This window comes from Epinephelus lanceolatus, chromosome 2 (genome assembly GCF_041903045.1).
Source record: "Epinephelus lanceolatus isolate andai-2023 chromosome 2, ASM4190304v1, whole genome shotgun sequence".
NCBI classification, from domain to species: domain Eukaryota; kingdom Metazoa; phylum Chordata; class Actinopteri; order Perciformes; family Serranidae; genus Epinephelus; species Epinephelus lanceolatus.
This window is the reverse complement of record NC_135735.1, coordinates 14500752-14523661: the sequence shown is the minus strand read 5'-3', so window position 1 is coordinate 14523661 and position 22910 is coordinate 14500752. Positions and strand designations below refer to the sequence as shown.

General features: G+C 41.3%; 1 protein-coding gene across 2 annotated transcripts; it reads right to left on the bottom strand.

Moving 5' to 3' along the window:
• Window positions 1-2164: 2164 nt before the first annotated feature.
• Window positions 2165-22691, bottom strand: secisbp2l (SECIS binding protein 2-like). Of its 2 annotated transcripts, none has more exons than XM_033624445.2 (18): window positions 22474-22691; window positions 17023-17231; window positions 14852-15179; window positions 14581-14719; window positions 13682-13905; window positions 12019-12043; window positions 11798-11913; window positions 10657-10767; window positions 10419-10529; window positions 8828-8995; window positions 8509-8650; window positions 7713-7888; window positions 7434-7566; window positions 7151-7313; window positions 5646-5866; window positions 4655-4809; window positions 4235-4454; window positions 2165-3002 (listed from the first exon to the last, which is right to left on the bottom strand). In XM_033624445.2, exons 1-18 carry the CDS (start codon window positions 22492-22494, stop codon window positions 2380-2382), a joined length of 3285 nt encoding a protein of 1094 aa, XP_033480336.1. In that variant the 5' UTR covers window positions 22495-22691; the 3' UTR covers window positions 2165-2379. The 2 variants fall into 2 exon arrangements, with proteins under 2 accessions (XP_033480336.1, XP_033480345.1); XM_033624454.2 differs by having other exon boundaries at window positions 11798-11910; window positions 22474-22690.
• Window positions 22692-22910: the final 219 nt, after the last annotated feature.

Below are 22910 nucleotides of genomic sequence, written 5' to 3'. Positions count from 1 at the left end.
TGCTGGTTGCAACACTGTATACAAACCAAGAAAAGCATTATATCTTGACATTTTAGGATCTGGAAAAATATCATATTTGGCATTTTTTTGCTTGAAAAGTGACTGAAATTATAAATCGATTATCGAACTAGTTTATTTTTCTGTTTTGAGGATGTAGGACAAGTGGATAGAGAATAAGACATCAGTCAAAGGATTTACTTAAACAACATTTTAATGATGTTAATCATCAGTCCATATAGGTTAAGAGCAATAACAGGATTATGAGAAACAGCCTATAACAATGTTGCTAGTGATGTACAGTCTGAAGGAGACGGTCTTAAATATCCATATAAAGACGAGGAACACACTGAAAAAAGTACTTCATTGAACCGTTTTTTCTTTTTTCTTTTTTTTTTTGTTCACATTAGTTACAAGACCTTTACCAGTACTGTCTTTACATAGTGCAAAAAAACACACTTGCTGTCAATTAACATACTTCAAACACTTTGATGGAAGTCATAGCAACAAGAAGCCTACGCACAGCATACCTTTAATCAAACTAGAAATACTCTCATTATCCCAAGTATGATATTCAGTACACTGTCATCTCCCATCTCAGGGCTTCACATTGCATACAGCCCGACATACTGCATTTACACACACCGCACCATCATCGACTGGCTGAGATCTCACTGTGATTCACTATCAAATACCATGATCAAATTGGATTCCAACTGTTAACATGTTAAAACTATCAAATGGCTTTAAGAACATGATGATTGTATTTTTTTAATACAATGCAAAATCAAAATCTCTTTTGTACACTTGTATTTACAAGGGTTTATCATTAGCATGTGCATGACTGTGACGACTTGTCTGCCCTCCGGTGGTGACTCCACCCTGATGAGGGAGCCTTACAGCTGTGGTGAACTGACTTGAAGCTGGGGGTTGCAGCTGGGTGCCCACAAAACCTGTCTATAAAATCAGCAAGAGCTCTACAAGGATTCATATGTAAGCAACCAGATCTTTTTATTTGTAAACTTGGATTTTGTTAAACGTCATGAATACCAGCAAACACCTGCTTGTCATACTAGTTAATTTAAGCAGAATTTTTGAAGGAAAGAGAGTGAACACTGGTGAAAACAATGATTTAGAGCAACTTTCTAATACCCTGATTCTTTCAAAATGTCGTAAACTAACCAGACAGATCTAAGGCTGTAAAACTAAGTTCTCTGTCTAACTGCTTATTTACCAGAACACTTGCAAAATGTCTTTGTGGATGGAGGAATTAAAAAGATCTCAATGTTTGGGCTTCTAAAAATGGTTAGAGGCATCTTGAGAGTGCCCCCCCCCCAATCAGATAACAAACACCACTAGCGAGAACAAAACAGGAGCACTTTTTTGTATGAAGCACAGACAGCATCAGGGAACTCGAGACAATTCCAGTCAGAGGAAAACAACCAGAATAGTTTCACACTAGGCAAGATCAATATGACAAACCATTATATACTGTAGTAGAACCACATAGACAGGTTATATACACAAAGCTTGTTTTGCTTCTTAGAAGTTAAAGTCATCTGAATCATCTGAATAAAGAATGGGACACTTATTATTTGAACATTAAAAAAAAACACTCTATAAAGACTGACAGGGCGGGAGTGGTTTTGGTAGAAAGACAGAACCCCTGACACTGTAATATTCTGTGAGGAAAGCTAAATACCAACCAAGAAGTAATTTAGAAATGCATGTCTCTCCTTCCCTTGTGGAGCGGGTGAAAAACACACATTATTTACAAAGATAAAGCCAAAGAACACAGCAAAAATAAATGCAAACTATGTGCCTGTAAACACACACACACACACACACACACGCACAAGCACACAAACACTTGCAGAGCTGTAAACCTTCTGAGCTCTGTATAAAGTAAGATGGAAGCTGAAAGGTTCCAACCTTCCTCCTCTGTGAGCTAGAGACAGCAGTTCAACTTTTTTTTTTTTTTTTAGCGCTCAACACTTGCTCCCAGAAACGTCCCTGACTCTAAAAGAGTTCAGCTTCGGAGGAGGAAAGTCACAAACTTCCCTCTGGATTCAAGTGTAGCAGGTTATGGGCCAAAGAAGTGAGGGCGTCCTTTCTAAATTACAAGAATAGTGTTGAAGTCAGGTAGTGTCCCTCAGACTGGTTGTTGTTTGGTCTGCGACGCTGTGAGTTGGTCAGGTTGTCTGTAATGTGTATGAGTGTTGGTCAGTTGGTTGGATACCTGAGATTATGTCTGGTGTCAGGGGTTAGAGACAAAGGAGAAAAGCTGCTGGTTGCTGTGACAACAGATGTGAGAGCAATGAAGGACAGAGGGAATGAGTATATGTAAGAGCAGACTGAGGAAGAGGAGGAGGAAAGGTGACATCAACCAGTGACCTTCTTTGCCTCCACTTGCTCTTTGCCCTCCGTCCTCGTCTCTGTGATGTCCGCTGAATCGAGGTCCTCCTCCTCTTCACTCTGCCCTCTCTCCTCTTCATCCTCCTCCTCTTCCTCCTCCTCTTCTGTACTCTCTTGGCTCTTTCCCAGCTGCAGGTTTTCCAAGGTCTTTGAAACCCAGGATTCGATGCGGCTACTGAGGGTGGGCACCTCCACAGAGATGGGTTCTGGAGTGTAGTCCTCCTCCTCCTCTTCTTCCTCCTCTGCCTCTTCCAACATCCCTGGCACCAGGGTGGAAGTGGTGGAGGTGATGGAGGAGTTCAGCGGGCCCCTGCAGCTCCCGTCCAATGAGCCCGTCTCTGTGCTCTGCTGAGAGGCTAGTTCCAGCCGGTCATCGACCCTGACCTCGTCTCTCTCGCTGGTGCCTTGTGTTAGTGTTGGAGGTGCCGCCCTGGGCTGGGGAGCGGTAGGGCCAGGCGTGGTGGTGCTGGTGGGGGCTGTAAGAGTGTCACTGTCTTTCTGGGTGGCTGTGGGAGGTGCAGGGCGACTCGGCTCAGCTTCAACAGGCTCCAGGGCATCTGAAGTCTCCACCATACTCCTCCAGTTGGTCTCTGAAGGAATGAATGGATTTGTTATGCTCTATAACTGGTACTCTTACTTAAAGCTGGAGTTGGTAACTTTTATGAGAAAGTGACCCGGCCACCATGTTGAAAACATACCAAAATCAGCCAGAACATCTTACAGGTTAGCAGCACACTAAAATGTTTATGAAAACATTTGACGCAAGAAATAAGCAATGCCGTAACTGAATCATGGTTCATATTTGATCAGCGCTGCCCAGTTTGGCAGTTTGACCACAGTTCATGAGCAGTGAACATTGACATGATTAACAGCTGTGTTGTGCTGTGTTCACACTAAACGTGACACAAATTTTCAAGTCCTGTTACTCGCACGAATACTGCTGCTGGTATTTTTACTCTCCTAGTATTTAGCAACTGGCGAATATTCACTCTTAACAGCAGTGCTAACGTCTGTGTTGACAAACTGGGGAAGGCAGCTCACACATAACTTGGTTTTCAGTAAAGTACAACTGATAGCAGTAATCAAGTGATGTGAACACGGTAAACATGGAGGCTCCCTGCTCTGAACCAGTGTGAACAAAGACAGCAACACTATTTATTATCACTGCAGCACATTACCACATCAATTCTTCTGTTGTTTACTTTCCACAACTTAAATTTCGCCAAGCAACTGAACAAAAAAAAAAGCTTCCACAAGTTATGACCATGTAGTGTTATGGCTTTGCTCAGTAATCTCCAGCCCTCTCCACTCTGATTCTGTCTCTGTGCAGTGCTGATGTTGAGTGGTAGAGCTCTGGGTGCCAACAGACAGCAACAATACGTTTGTCCTTTATTTCTGATTAGCGGTAACGTCAGGTGAATTTCAACTAGATCTCAACACCGATAGGCTCTTGTGACACAGCCTCACACAAATGTCTTCAGTTGTTTCATTCACGTCACTCGCATTGCCCGGTGTGTATTCACATCTTTTTGCACCTCTGCATTGATTTTGTATGAAATATCACGTGTACAGTGTGAACACACCATACGAGACTCCTCAGCTCTGATTGGTTGTTTTCATTCACATGCAAAGGATTCTTGCAAACACGTTTTTTTTCCACAGGCTATCTGTCTCATGTACTTCTGTCAGTGTGCCGTGACTGTTTCAGCAAATTCGACAAAAAGTTATTTTCATTAAATTTACCCACTGTAGCTTTAGGTAACGAATCTAAATACATCTTCAACCACTGATTACAGATAAACCTAAAAAAAAATGAGCTCACCATACTCCTTTTCATTGACCTCTGAGATAGGCTCAGAGAAGATGGAGCAGAAGGAGATAGCTGAAGCGGCAGAGTGGTTGCGGGAGTGCCCCATGTGGTGTGGGACTTTCTTGTCATTTTTCAGAGCCTCCTCTGCCTGCTCCTGCTCCAGAGCTGACACCATGTCCTTGTAGGCCTTCCTAGCCTCTTCTGTCAGAGACACCAAACGGTTGAAGAGACCCTGAAGGAGGTAGAGGGATTTAACCAAGTTAGTAAAACACACACAAATGAAAAAAATCCATGAGGTGCTTATAGATGATCCTGTGTGGCTAAGGTCCCTATATGTCTCTACTGTACTCTGCTGACAACTACTGATCGATTAGGTGGATAGATCATACAGTACTAAGAGTCAAAGGGTTTTAGTGGATGGGAGCGACTTACCTCAGCTCCAGAGTAGTTGAAAATGCCAACCACGCTAACAGGCACTAGTTTATTGACGCAACGTCCAAGAGCTTTCCTGCCCAAGGCAAATACAAACGGGATCTCCTGCTCCCTTGCCATGGCAATTACATTGTACAGAGCTTCATCCAGACCACCTGCAACACAGAAAACAATTAATGACACAAATGTATCAAACTTGAGAAAATAAATTAACAAAAACAACAGAAAAACCAGCTAATGACTATGCAAAAACATACTGTGTTGGGAATATCAAAGTTTGGTCTGGTAGCTAACAACTCAGCATCTATTAATATGTGACTACTGGGCTTGTGAAGAGTGTATTTACTGTATGTATTTTTTTAAATGAAACCTCCAATTACTTAGTTGTTGCCCACTTTGGGGCAGCAGAAACAAGTTGTGAGCAAAACACTGACATATCATCACCTTTTAAAATGATATGATGAACACTTATACTTATTTATAAATCCAGCCGTTATAGAACAACATTCTCATTCAGCAACAGTCATATTTCTGGACACTTGGTGAATGTAAATCCAACATTCACCCGCCGGCGCCTTCATCTTTTTTTTCAGCCTCTGCCAACTCTTTAAGTAAATATCACTATGTCCATCAGCTAGTCTGTCTTAAGGTGCTAAGCAGATAACATACAGTAGGTTTTTAAAAAAAACTTTTTGTTACTGACAACAACTCTGAGAGCAGCGAGAGTGAACCAACACTGTAAAATTGTGGGCTGGACAGTTAATCAATGAGCTGAAACTTGCTATAAAGAGCAGTTAAGCTGAGGTACGCTGCAGACTCAGGTGATAATTCTTAAAGGTTCATAACTCCAGATGACTCCTTCACATTATCTTTGATACATCTTAAAAATATCTATTTTAGCCGATATAAACATGTTTACAAGCTCAAATGGTCAGACCTAGGACAATTTGATAAGATATCTGATGCAGGACGGTCTTGCAACATTCTTTACCTTTGGCCTGGATCTTCTCACAGTTGGGAGAAATGATGACACACTTTATCTTATGCAGCTTCATGTGCTTGGTTACTTCTCTGAGACCCATGACAAGGCGGCGTTTGGATTTGGCCTTGGTGGGGTCCTTCTGGTAGACCCGCTCCTGGAAGCGAACCAGTTCCTGTAGCAGCATAGTCACGCTCTCGTCGATCTCCTTACTCAGCACTTGATTACAGTACCTGCAGAAAGAAGAAATACAGGCAGAGGAAAAAATAATGGAGGTTACAGATGTTCAGAACAATGTTTTTGTCTTTTGGTTGGTTGCCAAGCCAACAATGACAGTTGATTATTAATGCTGACTATCACAAATACTGCTGCAAAATGTTAATAAGAACTCGTTTAAGAAATCGTTTAGTCCACTGAAAAAAATAGTTTAATTGAAAAAATAACTTTTCAAGCAAAATGTTAAACATCCTTTGGCGACAGCCTCTTAATTGTCATGATATGCTGGTTCTCTTTATCAGTTAACCAAACAGCTTACAAGCAACATGATGGCGTCACTGGTGTGATTTAGAAAAATGTGATGTGAATTTTCTTCTTTTTTGTAACATTTCAATAATCAGACAACAATTCACTGGAAAAACAACCATCAAGCATTCTGACGAAAATAACTGCCAAAGCCCCAAGAGTCTTTAATCTTTGTTGTTCTTTTTAAAATGACTCACTCAAAGTTTATACAGCTGTTAATGACAACTGTTTAACGTCTTGTTGGTTATTCTTATACTGTTATACTTTGTTACTATTGGACACCTCTTCTGAATCAGGATGAGCCTTGAAGCCTCTTAGAAAAGCAGAGCCATCAGAGAGCATGTAATTCGAGGACTGTCAAGCACTATTTCAATTTTTTTTTTTCTTCATTTTTTAAAGGACTTTACCTAAAGCAAGTTACTCATTTTCAAATATTTTTTTAATCAAAATTAATGTTGTGATCAATGCCTCTCTCAAGGTACTACAGTACTTGATTTAAAATCAAGCAATTCAAGGACCTCATGTGAACCTTGTATCTATCGGAAGACCCACGTAGTGTGGCCTGAGGAACAAGGGTCTTGCGGGTCGGGGCTGAGAGGAGGAGCATGGCCACAGAGGCCTTTTGGAAGCTTTAAATGCAAAATATGTTAGAGAAGGGTGGGCTGGGACAATAGGCCTACTGCAGAGGACACAGAGGGACAAAGCTGTGTTTGTGACCGCTGGCATACATTTTTGCTGGGAAGAGACAATGTGCTTGGCATCTGTGCCATACTCTACAATTCTTTATTGTACAGTCCCGCCCTTAAAAACACCCGTTAGCTTCTCACAGCCAAAGCTCTGGTTTTTGAGTGGGACAAGTATCTGCTTTGCTAAATATTCTTTGTCACCACATGGTGCATTTTTTGGGACATTTCGATGCCAGGGATTCCTACAAAAGGTCTTCCCCAATCAATATTCTGTTTCCCACTCTGTGTTGGGTTAGTGTGTGTACTCACTCTCTGAAACGTCGGCTGTGGATCTTGGTGATGGCGTTTGAGGCCATTGGACTCCCGATGCCAGAGCTGGCAGGAGAACCTTGGGACACGGGGGTGATGCTATATGGAGAGTTCTGACTGGCCGGGGAAAGGGATGCATCGCTGGGCACACTGAGACCATTGTCTGTGGTGCAATCAGCAGACCGGAAATAACAATTAGAAAATGTATCATGGATAAAAAAAAAAACAAAACATGGGTACACAACTGAATCGTTTTCATTGATCAATAATAAATTACCCTCACCTTCTTGGGAGGCAGGCTCTCGTGCAAGATCATCAGTGAAATGTAAACACTCATCCCCGTGCTCCTCCTGGCCTGAGGACTCTTGCTCTACACTTGTCTTCCCTTTCTTCCCTTCACGCTCCTTCAAGATAATCTATGAGAACACAGAACAAAGATATCAGAGCAAGCACATGTAAGTATATTTACCAGTCCAAAGATCTCCATTCCTTGTACCAATTTTAATGTAGACTAAAATAATCTTCCTCTCCAAAACGATCAACTTCAACTAAAATCATTAACCTTCTTAAGGGCTGTTGGCCGTTTTACTTTGGGGATTTCTCTCTCCTTCCCTCGCTTGATACGGGGCGCGGTGGAATCCAGGGAGTTGTGTGGGGCCGAGTATGGCTGCTGATGACCCTTCAACATGGACGGCAAGCTGGTCGAGCCTGAACCATGGAAAGGAGTGGTCGTTCCAACTGGAGAGGACAACAAAGTTAATGCACAGGCAGGATGTAAATATCTCTCTCAAGTCTAATTTCCTGAGGCCTCATACAGAAGGAAATTATTCCATTACAAACATTTCATAAATGATATCATACCAGTTCTCTATAGATTGCGTGTCTTGGAAACACAACTACACTCAGTACTCCAAATCAGTATTTTGTTTTAATGTTTGATGTTGAAAGTAGGGTTTCAAAAAAGAGTTTCCCCCACTTAAATGTAAGTTGTGTCTCAAATATAGTCACTGATTCAGTATCAATCTTGCGCCAAAAAGCATTTACTTTTGAACAGGCCCAAAACAACTGATAGCGGATGGATTCCTGGGAGCCAAACTTCCTCCAGCAGCCGGAGAAACCTGAGTGGTTAGACTTCTGAGCAGGTGTAATAAAATATCTACTAAACTGTTCTGGCCAAACACTCTTCAAGAAGTTGCATTTCATATCTTCCACTGAAATTCACAATTTTTTTTCAGACCTTCTCTATAACTCAACTGTTAGTTTCCCTTGACCATTTCTGTTTTATGTTGGTGGTTTGTTTATTTTTTTATACTGCTACCACCCAGACACTGCTTATTAATGTCTGACTTTATGAATACCTGTAAAAGACAGTGGCTTGGTATTGGTCAGTTGTCTGGCCTTCATAGCTTGCTGGTGTTTCTCCAAAGCTGCCAGCATGTCTCCCAGGTCCAGCTCCACAGAGGTTTTACTCTTCTTCCCTGCTGCTTTGGTGAAGGCCTCCTGCAGGGTAAGGAAAAAAGGCACCAATGAACCAGTCAAATACAACTTAAGATCAGAATGGCTATCATACACCAGGCAGTGGTGAGGACTGGAGATGATGAAACAAGGCATAAAAACACAACAAACTGTTGAGTCTGAACCCATCCTACAGGACCAGCTGACAGTGCAGGTTTATACCTGTAGTTTCTTCTGTTCCATGCTGATCTCTGAGTACTCCTGTGCAGTGGCCAATGCAGCAGCCAGAGCTTTCTTCCTCTGGCTCTTGGCCCTCTTGGGAACAGAGGTGGTGATGGGGATGGGGGTCTGCACAATGTTGATAGGGGAGTTTTCTGGCAGGTTATCCAGCTGTGATGTGTGCAGAGACACAAATTATTATTTATTAGGGTTGTAAAGATTAACAAAAGAGCCAGATATTCGGCTACATAGGATCACAACCATCTGACCCAAATTCTGCACAAAAATCAATGTCTGTCAAAAAACTTTTCAAAGTGCTCTGTCCTTCTTCCTGAGATTCTTTCTAGCCTTTGTGTGTGAGTGTGCCTCTCCTAGCCATTTCCTCATCACACACTACTTCAAACATTCACAGCATTCACACTATAAAAGAAATAATAATACCACTTTGTATATTGCTGCCTGATGTTTATATCACATTAACAGTCTTCAAAATATGCCCGACACACCACACAATTTGCTACTTATTTTAGAAGGCGACAGGTCCACTGACAGTAAAGTTAGAGAGAGAGAGGATGTCAAAACAAGATAAGTAATGCAGCTAATGATGCTTCAAAGTGTATCCTGGTTTAAGGGAGGACTGTTACTGAAGCTACAGGTGCTGTTTATTTACAGGGGCATGCACCAATACAAAGTTATTACAAAATTCAGAGGAATGACTAAAAATGACCTAAAACTGAGATGAACAATACCCAATCAGCAGCATTTTAGGGGAAAAGTTCTGCCTCCTTGTGATGTGTACACACTATGAGTAACACAGCAGAAGGCTACGAGTCATTTTCAATGGAAGCTGTTGACAAAGCTACAAAAAGACACCCAACACTTGTCAATGCGGACGGGCTTGATGGGTTACAAATCAAAGCTGATCTGGCCTCAATTTTTTTCAGGGCTCCGATGATGCACTGAGGCATCAAACACTCATGTTTCTGTTTCTAGTTGTGGTCCTGACTGATGTTATGCTAACTTTATGTTCACTGTGGTGCACACAGGGATGCAATGAAGAAGCGCAAAATATAATGTTAAAATGGGGCTCAGACACTGATCAAAAGCACAGATATTTTTTTGACCATGTACAAACTGTTGATGACAGTCAGTTGAGGTGCTCCGTGGCAAGTAGCAGACAAAAATTAGCTCCTGACACTGTAACTATGTGAACAACCGCTTGAGCAACACTTCAACAGTGACTCTGCAATAATGTAACACAGCATTAGGGATTGGCCATAATCCAGTGCTCGTGTTCACTGCTCTGAGTTTAGCATAGGACATAATTTTATAATTTAGTTTTTGAAATAATAAATATAATTACATAAGAATTATTTATTAGTAGCATTATTCATTATTTATTTTTTTTATCAAACTTATTAAAAAAAAAAGAAAAAGAAAAGAAAAATATCAAATCCTCTAAGAGCAGCTGAATCGAATCGTTTTGAATCTGCTATATGCTGCTGTTATATTGTATTATTACAAATTTCTATGCATCATTTTTCATAAGATGATGAACAAATAGAGCCTTCAAAGACAGTCATCTTTCCCTTACCAGGTTTTTGGGCAGTTTAGGTTGCGTGTGTGTCTGGGCTGCAGCAGAATCTGGTTTGGTGCTACGTTGGACGGCCCCTCCGGTGGCAAGATCTGGGAACTCGTCTTCATCCTGACAAACATGTAGAAAACAATTTACCTCTACAAATAACCTCTAACTAAAATAAAACTATAATGTGTGAGATGGTAACAGTGCAGCAATGAGAATTCATTACAATATACAAGAAACCTTTTCTCACCTCGAAGTAGAGGGGCTCTGGCGTGAGCTCAGTGCCAGGGACCACTGCTGGCTGCAGCCTTTGTTCTGACTGGTTGGGTGGCACACGCCCTGGATAGCCACTGTGGAAATCCTAAAAGGCAGAGACAGAGGGAGAACACAGAAATCAAACAGGTACCACTGGTATTTGACATGTTGATTACCCCCGTGTGTTTGTGCATACGTGTGTTTGTGCACATACTGTCAAATAAGGGAAACAGTAGGAAAGGAGGTGAGAGCAAACATAGCAAAGTTTCTTGAAAAAAAAAAAAAACCATTTTCAATGTGGTACAAAAACTACTTGCTCTCCCTCTTGCTGCACACAAAGGGAGACTCACACCTGTATTACCGGGGCAGTCTAGCAGCAATTTTGCAGCATCATAAATAACAATTATTTATTATGTTGATTTAATAAAAAAGACTAACTCACGTAATCAAATCATTTCATTCAAGTTAAGTTAAGTCAAGTTAAGAGTAAGCTAGTTTTTTTTTTTTTTTGAGAATTTTTTTTAGGGTGATGATGTCATAAAACATGACAATAGACATTTGAAGCATCCTCTGAAAACCCCAATAAAAGCTTTAAATGTTAAAAATGACATTTAGTACAGTGATACCATGTATTCATGTAACTGTACTACTACATATATTTGAAGTACTTCTCAAAATGGTCAGGGTGTTATCAGATAGTATTACACTGCCTGAATTATCATACCTACTTTCAGCTAATTAAGAATGCTCATATCACCCATAACTTTCACGAAGGATAAGAAAATGTTGACAACAAACTGTCTAACTCCTGTGCTTTTCTGTTCACCTGGCTATTAGTCCTATCGATACCACTGTCTTCTGGTGTTGCTTAACTTCTGCTTATTTACCGTCCAAGTCCATTTTTGTTCCCTCCAACACCAGTATACACACGTGGGCTCTGTTCCTCACAGTTTCAATGGAGAGTTACTGTACATTGATCCCTACTCATCTGCTGCTCAGTGAGCTTTAGTGAAACTGAAAGGACAGAGCCTTACAGCAATTCCATTTTACATATTCTCATTACGTAATAACTGAGTTGCTCTCCTGACCAACAGCTGCCTGTTATTTTGTGTCTACTCCAGTGAGATCTACTGTACCTGTGAGAAGTTTCTCTGTTCAGGATTCTTCCTCTGGTCTGCTCTGTGAAACTGGCCGTTCCTGTCCCCCCAGGACTTGGGGGTAGCCTGAGAGGCTACATTCACCCAGGTACCTGCTAATGTACAAAAACAATTAATAGTAATTCTCAGGTAAAAGAAAGGATGTAATGGGTATGAAAGCATGGTGTAAAGATGTTCAAAATATGTTGCATCAAACATACCTGTCATTACACCAGCCTCTACTCCCTATGCACCAGAAAATATGGAGAGGGGAGAGAAAATAGACAAGTTGAGATATCTAGTGTGTGTTGGACATGTTAATAATACCATGAGAGTCAAGAGCAAGGGGAATTTAAGGATTACATTACATCTCCCACATTAGTATTTGCTATGTACAGTGATGATGCCAAGCAGGAAACTGCGGGGCAGAAAAATGAAGCCAATGCGGAAGTGCCAAAAACTGCAGTTCCTCAAATGGCCACTTGAGGCTGGCTCCGAAAATAGGGATGCACCGAATATTCGGTAACTGAATATATTCGGCCGAATATTGCAAAAAAACACACATTCGGTATTCAGTGGAATAAGTTAAAAGCAAGGCCGAATAATAGCGGCATGTTTTGATAACGCAATCAAACAGCGTGCCGTGACGCGCGGAGTAAAATGTCGGCAGTGTGGCGATCTGTCCCTCACTGCACTCGCATTTGCAACTAAAAATAGTTTTGAGCGAGCAAAATAGGCTTAAATCATTCAGCACGCTGTGCGAGCAGCCTACAGATTTCAACCAGCAGCAGAAACGAAAGGCGAATCCCACCGATTGTGGGTTGAACAGGGGTCACAGACACAGACAGTAATGTCTTCCTGTCAAATACGGCGGCCATCGGCTTACCAGCGACGGATAAGTCGGCTCCAATAATATCCTCTTCTTGGCGTGTGGACTGCCCAGAAGTACCTGAACAGCCGAGCCAGCCGAACACAGGTATGTGACGTGTCAGAGGAGAAACGAGCCGTTCACGGCCCACAAACCTCACCACACTTTAGGGACTGTTCTTTACTTATGAAGGGGAGGAGGGTGGCTGGTTGATTCTTATTTTATTTATTTATTTTATTTTGATCCCCCTATGTTCATCACTCATTGATGCTGAAGTATGAATAAGTCAATAAGTAATTTATTCCATTGAAATATCATTGATGTAGCCTATAATAGAAAAGTGACTTATCTTTTCATAAATGACAAAAGGCACATCTGCCTCATTTTCGCTGTGGTATCGTGATACTACTCAGAACCATGATATTTTCATTGGTATCGTACAGTGGGATCCAATTTTGGTACCGTGACAACACTAATCTGGAGGGGGTTCATCTGCAAAAACTAATGAAAAACTAAACAATGATATTTGGTATTCGGCCAAGCGTTTAATATTATTCGACTTCGGCCACAAATTTTCATTTCGGTGCATCCCTATCTGAAAAAGAGCCAATTCCCATAAACCACCAAGTTAAAATGCAAAACCTTACAGTACACATAAAGTGAATTATAGACTGGGACAAAAAAACAGTTTTGGTCTCTAATGTCCTCATTCATGACAACTGTATGGGGGGTTCATTTTTATATAACTCACCTGTTTGTACTATATTTATTACTTTTAATAACATAATAGCCTGCCTCGATCTCTATATAAACTGGGTGTTTTGGAGCAGTGTTCAGTTTGGAGCAGGCAAAGCACTACCAGACAGACAGACTTAATTTAAGAAAATATCTTACATAAGACATTTCAACTTCCGACTAACCGACTTGCTGTCTGCATAGCCATCTTTATTTAAATAAATTCAGCAGTTACTGTTATGTCTGCTGGGTCTGAAGCTGATGCCATGTAGCCAACTTACTGTGGGTGCTGCTGTATTCTCTGCAGTTCGTTGTGTTACTCCTGCTGCTTGGTTGTGTTTGGGGCTACAATAGCCGCTGTCGCTGTCTATATCTGCCTCACTGGCGCCCTGCTCATTGTAGCTTTCAGCTGGATGGGACGCCCGTCTTCTCTTTGTTCGGTTTTTCCACAGCAGGGGACTGGCCCGCTCACCAGCACACCGCCCTGACACCTCCCCTGGGAAATCTGAGGACAAAGTAAGACGAGCTCAGACCTGACCTGAACTAATTACACAGTGTTACAAAGTGGAGTAAAACTGCTACCATGATAATAATAAAGTACTATTAATAGTGTACATGAATCAATAGAGACTCATTAAACACAAACTTGGACCAAGGTTACTTTGAGTCAACTGCCTGGCGTTTTTATGTAACATAAAACCACAATTAAGTAACCAAACTTTTTTTACACAGGCTCATTAGCGTTCTCAAGAACCGAGATATCACTGGTGACATCATAAGCTGCACACATTTACCCCTCTAACTGGAAATTCTGCATTCCACTTCTTTCAGAAGTTCAGCACAAGCATCATCAACATCAACCTGTACGACAAGACACTGCTTTACTGGCATGGTGACCTGCTTCCTCTCTGACAGGAACGATACTTGTTCACAGGCAAAACAGAGAACTTTAACAAAGTCTGGAATGTTTTAAACATCAGCTTCCTTTTGACTACAGTACTGAAGAACATCAGTGACGTTAGCCATACACTCAGCTGGAAATTCATGTTCAGAATTTCCCCACTGCTACAACTAACTAACTACGTAGTTTCTGTCTGATTCTTTTTATTGTTAAAAAATTACAGTCTGCATGGTAGGACTAGGTAGGACATATCTTTAATTACTGTCATTGTATTCTTACCAGTCTGTTGTGCTGCATCCACCAACATGACTGTCTTGGTTCTACCATCAGGCCCCAAGGTGCACACCTCCTTCTGCACAGCTACACTCCTAGTTGGAGGCCGGCGGCCCCTTGGAGGCTGGCACATGCCCAGCTGTTGCTTTAGAAGAAAGAAAAGAGGCAGGGCATGTTCAGTAAACAGCTTGAGGATGAGGAGGGACACTTTTCAGTGATACAAATAACACATGACGTCAGTGTGACAGTATCACAATAAGGCATTGACCCTCTGTACCTTGGGGAGAACATTAGGGCGGATCATGCCTCTCCCCCTCTGACTGGCCATCCCATACGCTGGCCCCAGAGGCAGTGGCCTTTCACTGACATCTGCTGAGACAGGGTTGACCACTCCAGCTTGCACAGGACTGGCATAGGTGCCAGGGAAGGGCTGGTAGAAGCCCATCACAGGTGGGCATGGAGCAGGCATAATCTGATAGTAAGTGTAGTCATTGGAGACAGGGGGCTGGGGCGAAGACAAGATGGGGTAGGCCAGGTATGAACCACCAGGGCTGGGGTTAGGCTGCTGCCAGCGCAGCTCCCCTCCATTATACATAGGATGTTGCCTGTAAAGAAATAAAGAGGTAACATGTTAAATTATATGATATTCTACTCTTCAAGTAAGGAGAGCCCCTAAAATCAAATAATTTGTCTCTGCCAGGGCTTTGAGTGATTGTGGATTTTAAGTATTAATTTGATTTTTGTCTGTTTCATTGAAATTTTCACGTAAAAGGTGCTTTACAGATGCTGGCTGGTCGATGACTGCATTTTTACTATTAGTGGTAGCAGGGGACTGAGAGTATGTCCAAGTCCAATCCAAAATTTTCTGCCATGAAATGAACAGAATGATACTCCTCTGTATATTACACAAAATACTAGCGGACTCTCTATAAAACATATGATACCATAAAAGGAAGGCTGTGATGCAGGTTATATTGTTATATTGTTGTTGTATTGTTATACTGGCAGACTCTACGTCACCCATTAGTTTATGGGCTCCCATTTGAAAGCCTCGACTTTAACATTTTGGGCGTCACCATCTTTGGAGCCAGATGTGACCATGTTTGGATGAGTGTGTGGAGCTGTGGAGGAGCGAGGGTTGGTTGGATCTGACTAAGAACGCAAGGACAGTATCTGCAGACAGCTTGTCAATCAAAGCAGCCCACCCTTAAAAATGCTTAACTTGAAGCTTAATAAAATGTAAAAGGATGAGTTACATAACATTTACCCCCCTGTACAGTTGTCCTGAATGCTTCAGTTGTAAAGGCCAAGACCAGTTTGTCTACCAGGCTGAAAACATGTTTATTTCTGCTGTAAAGTTGGGTATTTTAATATGAGGGCCTTTGGGGATTGACCCACTTCTGGAGCCACCCTCAAGTGGCCATTTAAGGAACTGCAGTTTTTGACAAAACTGTGTTAGCGTCATTTTTTAGCCCTGCAGGTTCCTGCTTAGTATCATGTTGAAGCAAATACCAACTGGGGAGGTGTAATGTAGTCCTTAAATTACCCTTGCTATCACGTTGGCTTTACTTTTCAGCCCTGGGAGTTGCCACTTGGCAAATACTCAATATTAAAAAACTCACGTACTCCAGTGTAGAGAAACTTGATTGTATTGTATTTTCCAAACATGCAACACTGTTGGGGAGACCGATTAAAATATGTTCCACAAAATGAGATTAAAGCCCCCTTTTGCAGGAGAGCGGCTAAAGAGAGGGCTGATGTTCCATGGGTTAACATCTGTGATGTCGCAGTGATGTCCATGATGGCTGGTTTGTTAGGGGGTGTGTACATGGTATGCAGAAATGGTGATAAGGATCCAGATGACATTTTCACAGCCAGTCTACTATAGCGGGCATTTCCTTGCATTCAAATAGGGGGGAAGGAAACAGAGAAGCGGATGTGTGCAGGATACACAAGATCACTCTGGACAAAGAAAGAGCCACTGGAAACATAGAGTGTGGTTCCATGTACACTCTGTAACTCTGGGGAGGTTTCCATTCATAATTAAACAGTCTTTAACTACTAAGCAGTCTTTAATGGCTTTAACTCAACATACTATTTAAAGGATTTCATCGTGATCTCTTTTGAGAAACACGACATTAGGGAGGCTGCTATCTTCTTATTATAGTAAACAGTTCAGTGAATAAGTTATTCTGAAAATAGAAAGGTCCAGATGAGAGCAGATTGTTCCTGGGCGGTTCAAAATGGGGACACCAGACTTTCCACAATGCCACAAGGAATTGCATTATTTCTGCCAAAGTTGACAGCATCGGCAAAATCCATAATTATCATGAACCAGAAACGCTGGTGCCATTAGCTCAGAATTAAAAGGGGCTGTTGCAGCTATCTTTAGAGTTTCACCCACTCCCCTAACCCCCCATTTCCCCAGCTGTAACAGAGAAACAGTACCTGTTAGGTTGGTTCTCCTGGACGAAAGGGTAACAGGTGATGAGGTAGCTGGGTATGGGAGTGGTTTCCACCCCTCCACCGCCTCCTCCCATACCTCCACCCCCTCCTCCTCCGCCTGCTTCTCCAGAAAGACTCATACTGACTAGGGATCCTTCGAGACCTTTCTTCTGTGGGATGAATGGTTCCACTTCGGCTGAAAGCTTCACATCCTGCACGAAAAGACAAAATGAGCAGCCATTACTGTCAAACTGTGAGCAACTGCAGCCTATTAATGACTACATGGCTCATTTAAGTGAGAAGCAGGTCTACATCTAAGAGCAAAGATCCATTTCTCAAATTGCTCAAATAAAGTTGCTTAAGTCAGTCACCATATTCCCTGCTTGTAGTGTATCAAGCCAAATGTTTGCTTCCTCTGTATCTGCACGGTACAGCGGATCATATTATCTCATTATTGTAATTGCCATCCCACACCTATCAAATGGGATCATTCTAGGGTGGAAGCAGCAATTCATATCAGCATGGTCATGAAAACGCACCTACGTTCTTCCATAAATTGCCTTTATTGATCTAGTAGGTTTGTGTAATTCGTTAAGCTTTATCTCTGGGGCTTAAAGTTTATAAGACTACTGACACAACTCACCAACATCGACTCTTAATACGCTGTAAGAACTACAACTGTATGAGAAGAAGGCATGTGTGCCATTAAGTGTTGTTGGGTCTGTGGATATTCTCATTTATCCAGGTCAATTCCATTCTGGCAACAATTAAATCGTAGGCAACTGGACTTTGATTTTGTCTAGAAGACGTTTCGCCTCTTATCCAAGCGGCTTCATCAGTTCTCAACGCATCAGTTGCGTTCACCCAATGAAAATGCTGTTGTAATAATCAGGCACTTTTCCTAAAGATTTATTTTAGCTAAGGAATATTGTATTCAATAGATGTTACTTGTTGGCTTTAATTTTGTAAGTTGAGGTTATGTTTTGTAGGTTAAGAATAAGGATTTGTGATATTTTTTTTTTCACATTTTGTAGGATAATGCACACACCGTGCAAAGTGTCACACATTTCAGCAGAACTAACAATACAATTTATTTATTGAAAAACATAATTAACGATTTAAAATGGCTCTTAGATGCATTTTTTTGGCAATGTTTAACCTTGTAGATTAAATTGTACAAAATTTTCCAGAATTTTCTCACCTTTAGACGAGTGGACTTATCCAAATTTAATCCTCTGATTAAACGTCAAGTACAGGAGTCGTGAGGAACATCCCTAAAAAGATGTTGTTAATTTTTAGCACTGAATGTCTAACAAAAAGAAAAAGGGAGCAATCTCCTGACCAACCTCATATGTTTAGTGGTAATCACTCACAGCTGAGCACTCGTTTCCTCATACTGTTCCAGTTAGTTTACAGTCTTGAGTGTCAACCAGCATCAATAAAAAGGTATCAGGCCTTAACACAAGCACATAAAACCTTTTGGAGTTCAAAGATGACATTACACCCAACTGCCAGAGGATCTAGGCAAAGTACACAACACGTCAAAAAAGAGCTCAAGCTATTTTTGACAGTCAATTTCTCATGTGACTAACACATCTGCAGCTAGATAAACAGAGGTGAAGAGTATAAACAATGACGGGCTTCTTGTTAATGTGGTCTACAATGAGGTAAGTCTCTGTACCTCAAAGCCAAAAACAAGTTCATTGTTAGTTTTTCTAAACATCTATTTCATAATGGCTATTATCTATGGCTAAAAAAACAGTCAAAATTGATATGTAAGGTAATAGCAGATGTGCATTTAAAGCAAGTGTTTGAAGCCTTTAATGCTGTGTTGTTTAATTCCCTTAAAGCTGTTGACATACAGTGGCTCCAAGGGACAGACGCCAGACTCAGACTTGTTGTGAGACACAAACTGCAGATTATTTTACAAAATTATGGACTTTGCTAAACAATTATTAAATTCTAAACAGATCTAAACTCACGAAAAAGTGAGGAACAACAGAAAGGAAACTGGACTTCATCATCGTTTGTGTGGCGCCAAACTGCTTCACACAAACATCTGGATTATGGCCAAACCAGCACTGGTAACTAGCAGGAAGTATGACTTTTGATGAGTATTAGTACTATTGACGGGTATGAGTATGACTACAATTGACTCAACCTATACAGCATATGTTCAAAGCAATACAGCTGAATTGTTGAATCTCAGCTAAAAAGCTGTTAACACTCTTCAAACTATCTGTAGGTGAAATATCCAAATAAAGTCTCTGTATTGTCCCTAATATATAAACACTGTGTGTTGTGATGGGTATGTGATGACATATTCCCAGTGCATTGACTATACTGCTGGAAAACTTTTCTTGAAAGGAATGAAAGCAAGCCAGAAAAAAATGACCCTTAAGCACCACTTTTGCATTACATCTCAGGCAACACAGAGCTTCAGTGCACTCAAACAAAAGGTAATTTCCTGTGTACAACTTGCCACAAGACAAACATACAATCAAAAGCTAAACAGATCAATTTGGTTAAAAAAAACTGTGACACATTTACAGCAGGCAAAGGCACAATCATGTCCTCTCCAAGTCCCTGTGCACTAAGTCGATGTCTTGTTCAAGTCAGTCAGCTTTAATGGGTTCCCAGATTTATGGCCCCAACACACACCCAACAGCCTGTGATGCTGTAGGAAATGGTACAGCAGGCCACAGAAAGGCCAAAGATTAGAGGTCTGGTGCATCTGAAGGCAGGCTTTGGACTGAAACACTGAAGTATTTCTGAGCTCAATCAGCCACTTCAGACAACTGTACTGTAGAAAACTAGGGACAGCCTCAAATGGATAAGGCATGTGATAACACTATGTAGCAGGCAGGCCTACATATCCCCTTAATAAATCACAAGCAAAAGTCAAACCAGAATACAAGCCATTACTGTATACTAAATGTAAAAACCAAGAGAGCAATGCCTGTAGAAATCCTTGTTTTAAAGTCATCATATGTGTAAATTATGATTATTATGATTGTTATCTTATTAGTTAAAAGTTCTTCTTTAAGAACCATAATATGTCTGTCAGTGTCTATATAAACTATTCAATTTCCTTGCATTAATGCATGTCAGACAGAATAAACTATCAATAAATCCTCCTGAAAATGAGCAAAATATTGTGACTTAACTATTGTTTTCTCAGGTTACAGTGTCAAAGAATTATTGTTATAATGCCATAAAACTTTAAATCGTGAAGCATTTGAAATCACCAATTTGTAGCAAAGTGTCAAAATATTTTTCCTAATTGAAGAACAGGACAGGAAGGGCAGTTACATTATTTTGTCATTGTCTTTTTCCACTGCTGTCTGGGATGCACCTTTACACCACTGAGTGCTCCTCATTTAACATCATGGTGGCACTGGTCTAACCCGAGGTGGCAGCTCTGTCCAAGAGGTCCCATTAAAATAATCTGCTATTTTGCAAAGGATGAGGAGAGGTGACAGGGTTCAAAGTACAAAGGCGCCCCCTCACTTCTCTGAAACAGTGGTCGGGATGCATGAATAGAGTATCAGTGCGGCCAGTGGATGTCACACACAGACAGCTATTGTCTCCCACTGCTACTGTCAGTGGGTGGTTCTCTCACTTTTCCTTAGATAATCTATAGATCCCATCCTATCTCAATAGAATCACGGTGAATGGAGCCTGCTCTACCAGTTCAGCAAAGACTAAACTAGAGTTAGAAAAGATTTTTACAAATCTCTGTAATCTCACCTGCATGTGTGCATCTGCTATCCTCCTTGACTGCATGTCAGACTTCTTACACATACTTTCATGTTTTAAAAAAATGGATTCAGATTTCATTTATAATAAAGCCCCCCAAATAATTATATTTTTGTTCCTTTAAGAGTTGCTGTAATTGATACTAATCAATTAATTATAATTATGTAACACAGTATACTATGAAACCATGATGTTTTCGGAGACGGTTGTCTTATCGTGATAATCTCATACTGTTGCAACCCTTCTCCATGCCCATACTGACATGGCTGCAAGGGTCTGGGACTACAGTAATTAGTCTGAACCTGTAGGATGGTACAGTATGGCTGATAGGGTGTTGTTATAGGATTAAGTTTGAGAGGATAAAGTAGGGACAGTACTACAGGATAAGCTAATTATACATCAAGCCGTAGCATGGATACCTCGTGTGCACTTGTGGTAAATCGTGAATTCTGAACAGTAGTGGAGCCACTATTAAAAAAAAAAATCAAGACAAAGCTCTAAAGGAAGGAAAACGGAGCTGGTGAGAGATCTGTATTTTGAATAGGCCATGTGTGTCTTTGTAGTATCTGTGTGTTAGTGAGAATAGCTGTGATTGTGGAAAAGGCAATGAGGTCAGAGCCCAGATGTGCATTCGTTGTGGATGACAGATCTCGGACTGATTAGACTGGGGGCTACTGATCTCACAAGCCTCTGTTTGTGTAAGCACTTACTCTCACACCAGTTGCTTTCAAACACTAACAGACAGTATCTGTTTCTGTGCTGAAAGCCGGATGGGCTGTGTAGAAAGCAGAGCATATGCATTAAAGCTTTCACATGAATGAAGACAGAACTTGTCAATATCACTGGATTACAAATTTTCAGACGCAGGAAGCTTGACCTGAGGAGACCCCATGCCCCCAAAACACACCATGTTCAACACAGGTTAATATGACGCACTGGCAATACGCCCTAGGACACCAAACCAACCACAACCTGACTAAACTTTCTGCATTGCAACCAGCGTCAGAAGAATGCCATGCATGCAGGATAACCAGATATTCTTCTGCTGACGACCCACGACACATCTCCGCCTCCCTTGACAACAACAAAGCTCCAATGCACACATTCCTACCGGACTGACACCATCTTGTTAAGTCAACCTCCCCAGATTGTGACAAAACAATACAATTTCCATAATACTGCTAGCTGTAACTGTCGCTCTGCTTAAAATGACAACCGTCAGATGACAGCTGAGATGTTTAGCTTTAACGCTAACTAGCTAACCCAGCTAACACCTAACACCACTGTCTTTCTGGGCTTATCGAATAAAGATAATGTCACGGAGATAAATCTATATCGTTTAGTGAAATGAAAGAAAACAAATGAACTGTGACAGAAGACAAGAAATGTATTATTTGGTATCTTTTGTAATGAGTCACCGTTAGCCGTTATAACGTTAGCATACTAGCCAAATGGGATAACTGTTTGATTGATGCCTCACCGGACAAAACACCAAAACCTACCGTGCTATTTAAATGGTTAATGTAACTCACCAAACAGCAACGCTGCTATTTGTAATTATAACAACAGAATAGTAGGTTTTGGATAACATTAACAGGAGTGCGATGTTGGGCCTCGGTTGCATAAAGTAACGGCTAAATCTTTAGCCAGACCCCAACCGAAAAACAGGTAATTTTAAAATGAACTGTAAGTTACCTTATTGTCACTAGCGTCCATGTCAGTCACCGACACCGCGACAGGCAGTCATTGACCAAAATGTGGACGTCAGGATGTGGGTCTTTTTAATTTCTTCATTGTGAACAGTAATAATCACCGAAGGCTTAGGAGAGACTCACACCCAGTTCCCAGTAACCGCTAACTGCACCCCTCCGCCGACTGTTGCTGCGTCAGCTGGCTGCGCTCTCCACAGACTAGCTTGTAGCCTGAGCTCGCTGCGAGTGAGCTAACTGCTGTCACAGTGGAAATGGGAGTCACCTGGAACGGAAGCCGTCGAGGCTCAAAAAGGCTTTTACTTGCTGGCAAATGCAGTGTGTAACCAGCGCAGTTATCATCAGTGTGATTTAAATCAAGTAAAATAAAGATTTCTATTTGTCTTCATTATGACAGTTAAAATGTTTTATTCAACTCCTACC

Bases quoted from the DNA above. Each gene is read 5' to 3' on its own strand.
- secisbp2l (XM_033624445.2), bottom strand. From the start codon at position 22,494: ATGGACGCTAGTGACAATAAG. The intron at 17,232-22,473 runs GTAACTTACAGT...CTTTTCGTGCAG, and splicing joins TGGACGCTAGTGACAATAAG to GATGTGAAGCTTTCAGCCGA. The intron at 4,455-4,654 runs GTAAGTCGCTCC...TACCTCCTTCAG, and splicing joins TCAACTACTCTGGAGCTGAG to GGTCTCTTCAACCGTTTGGT.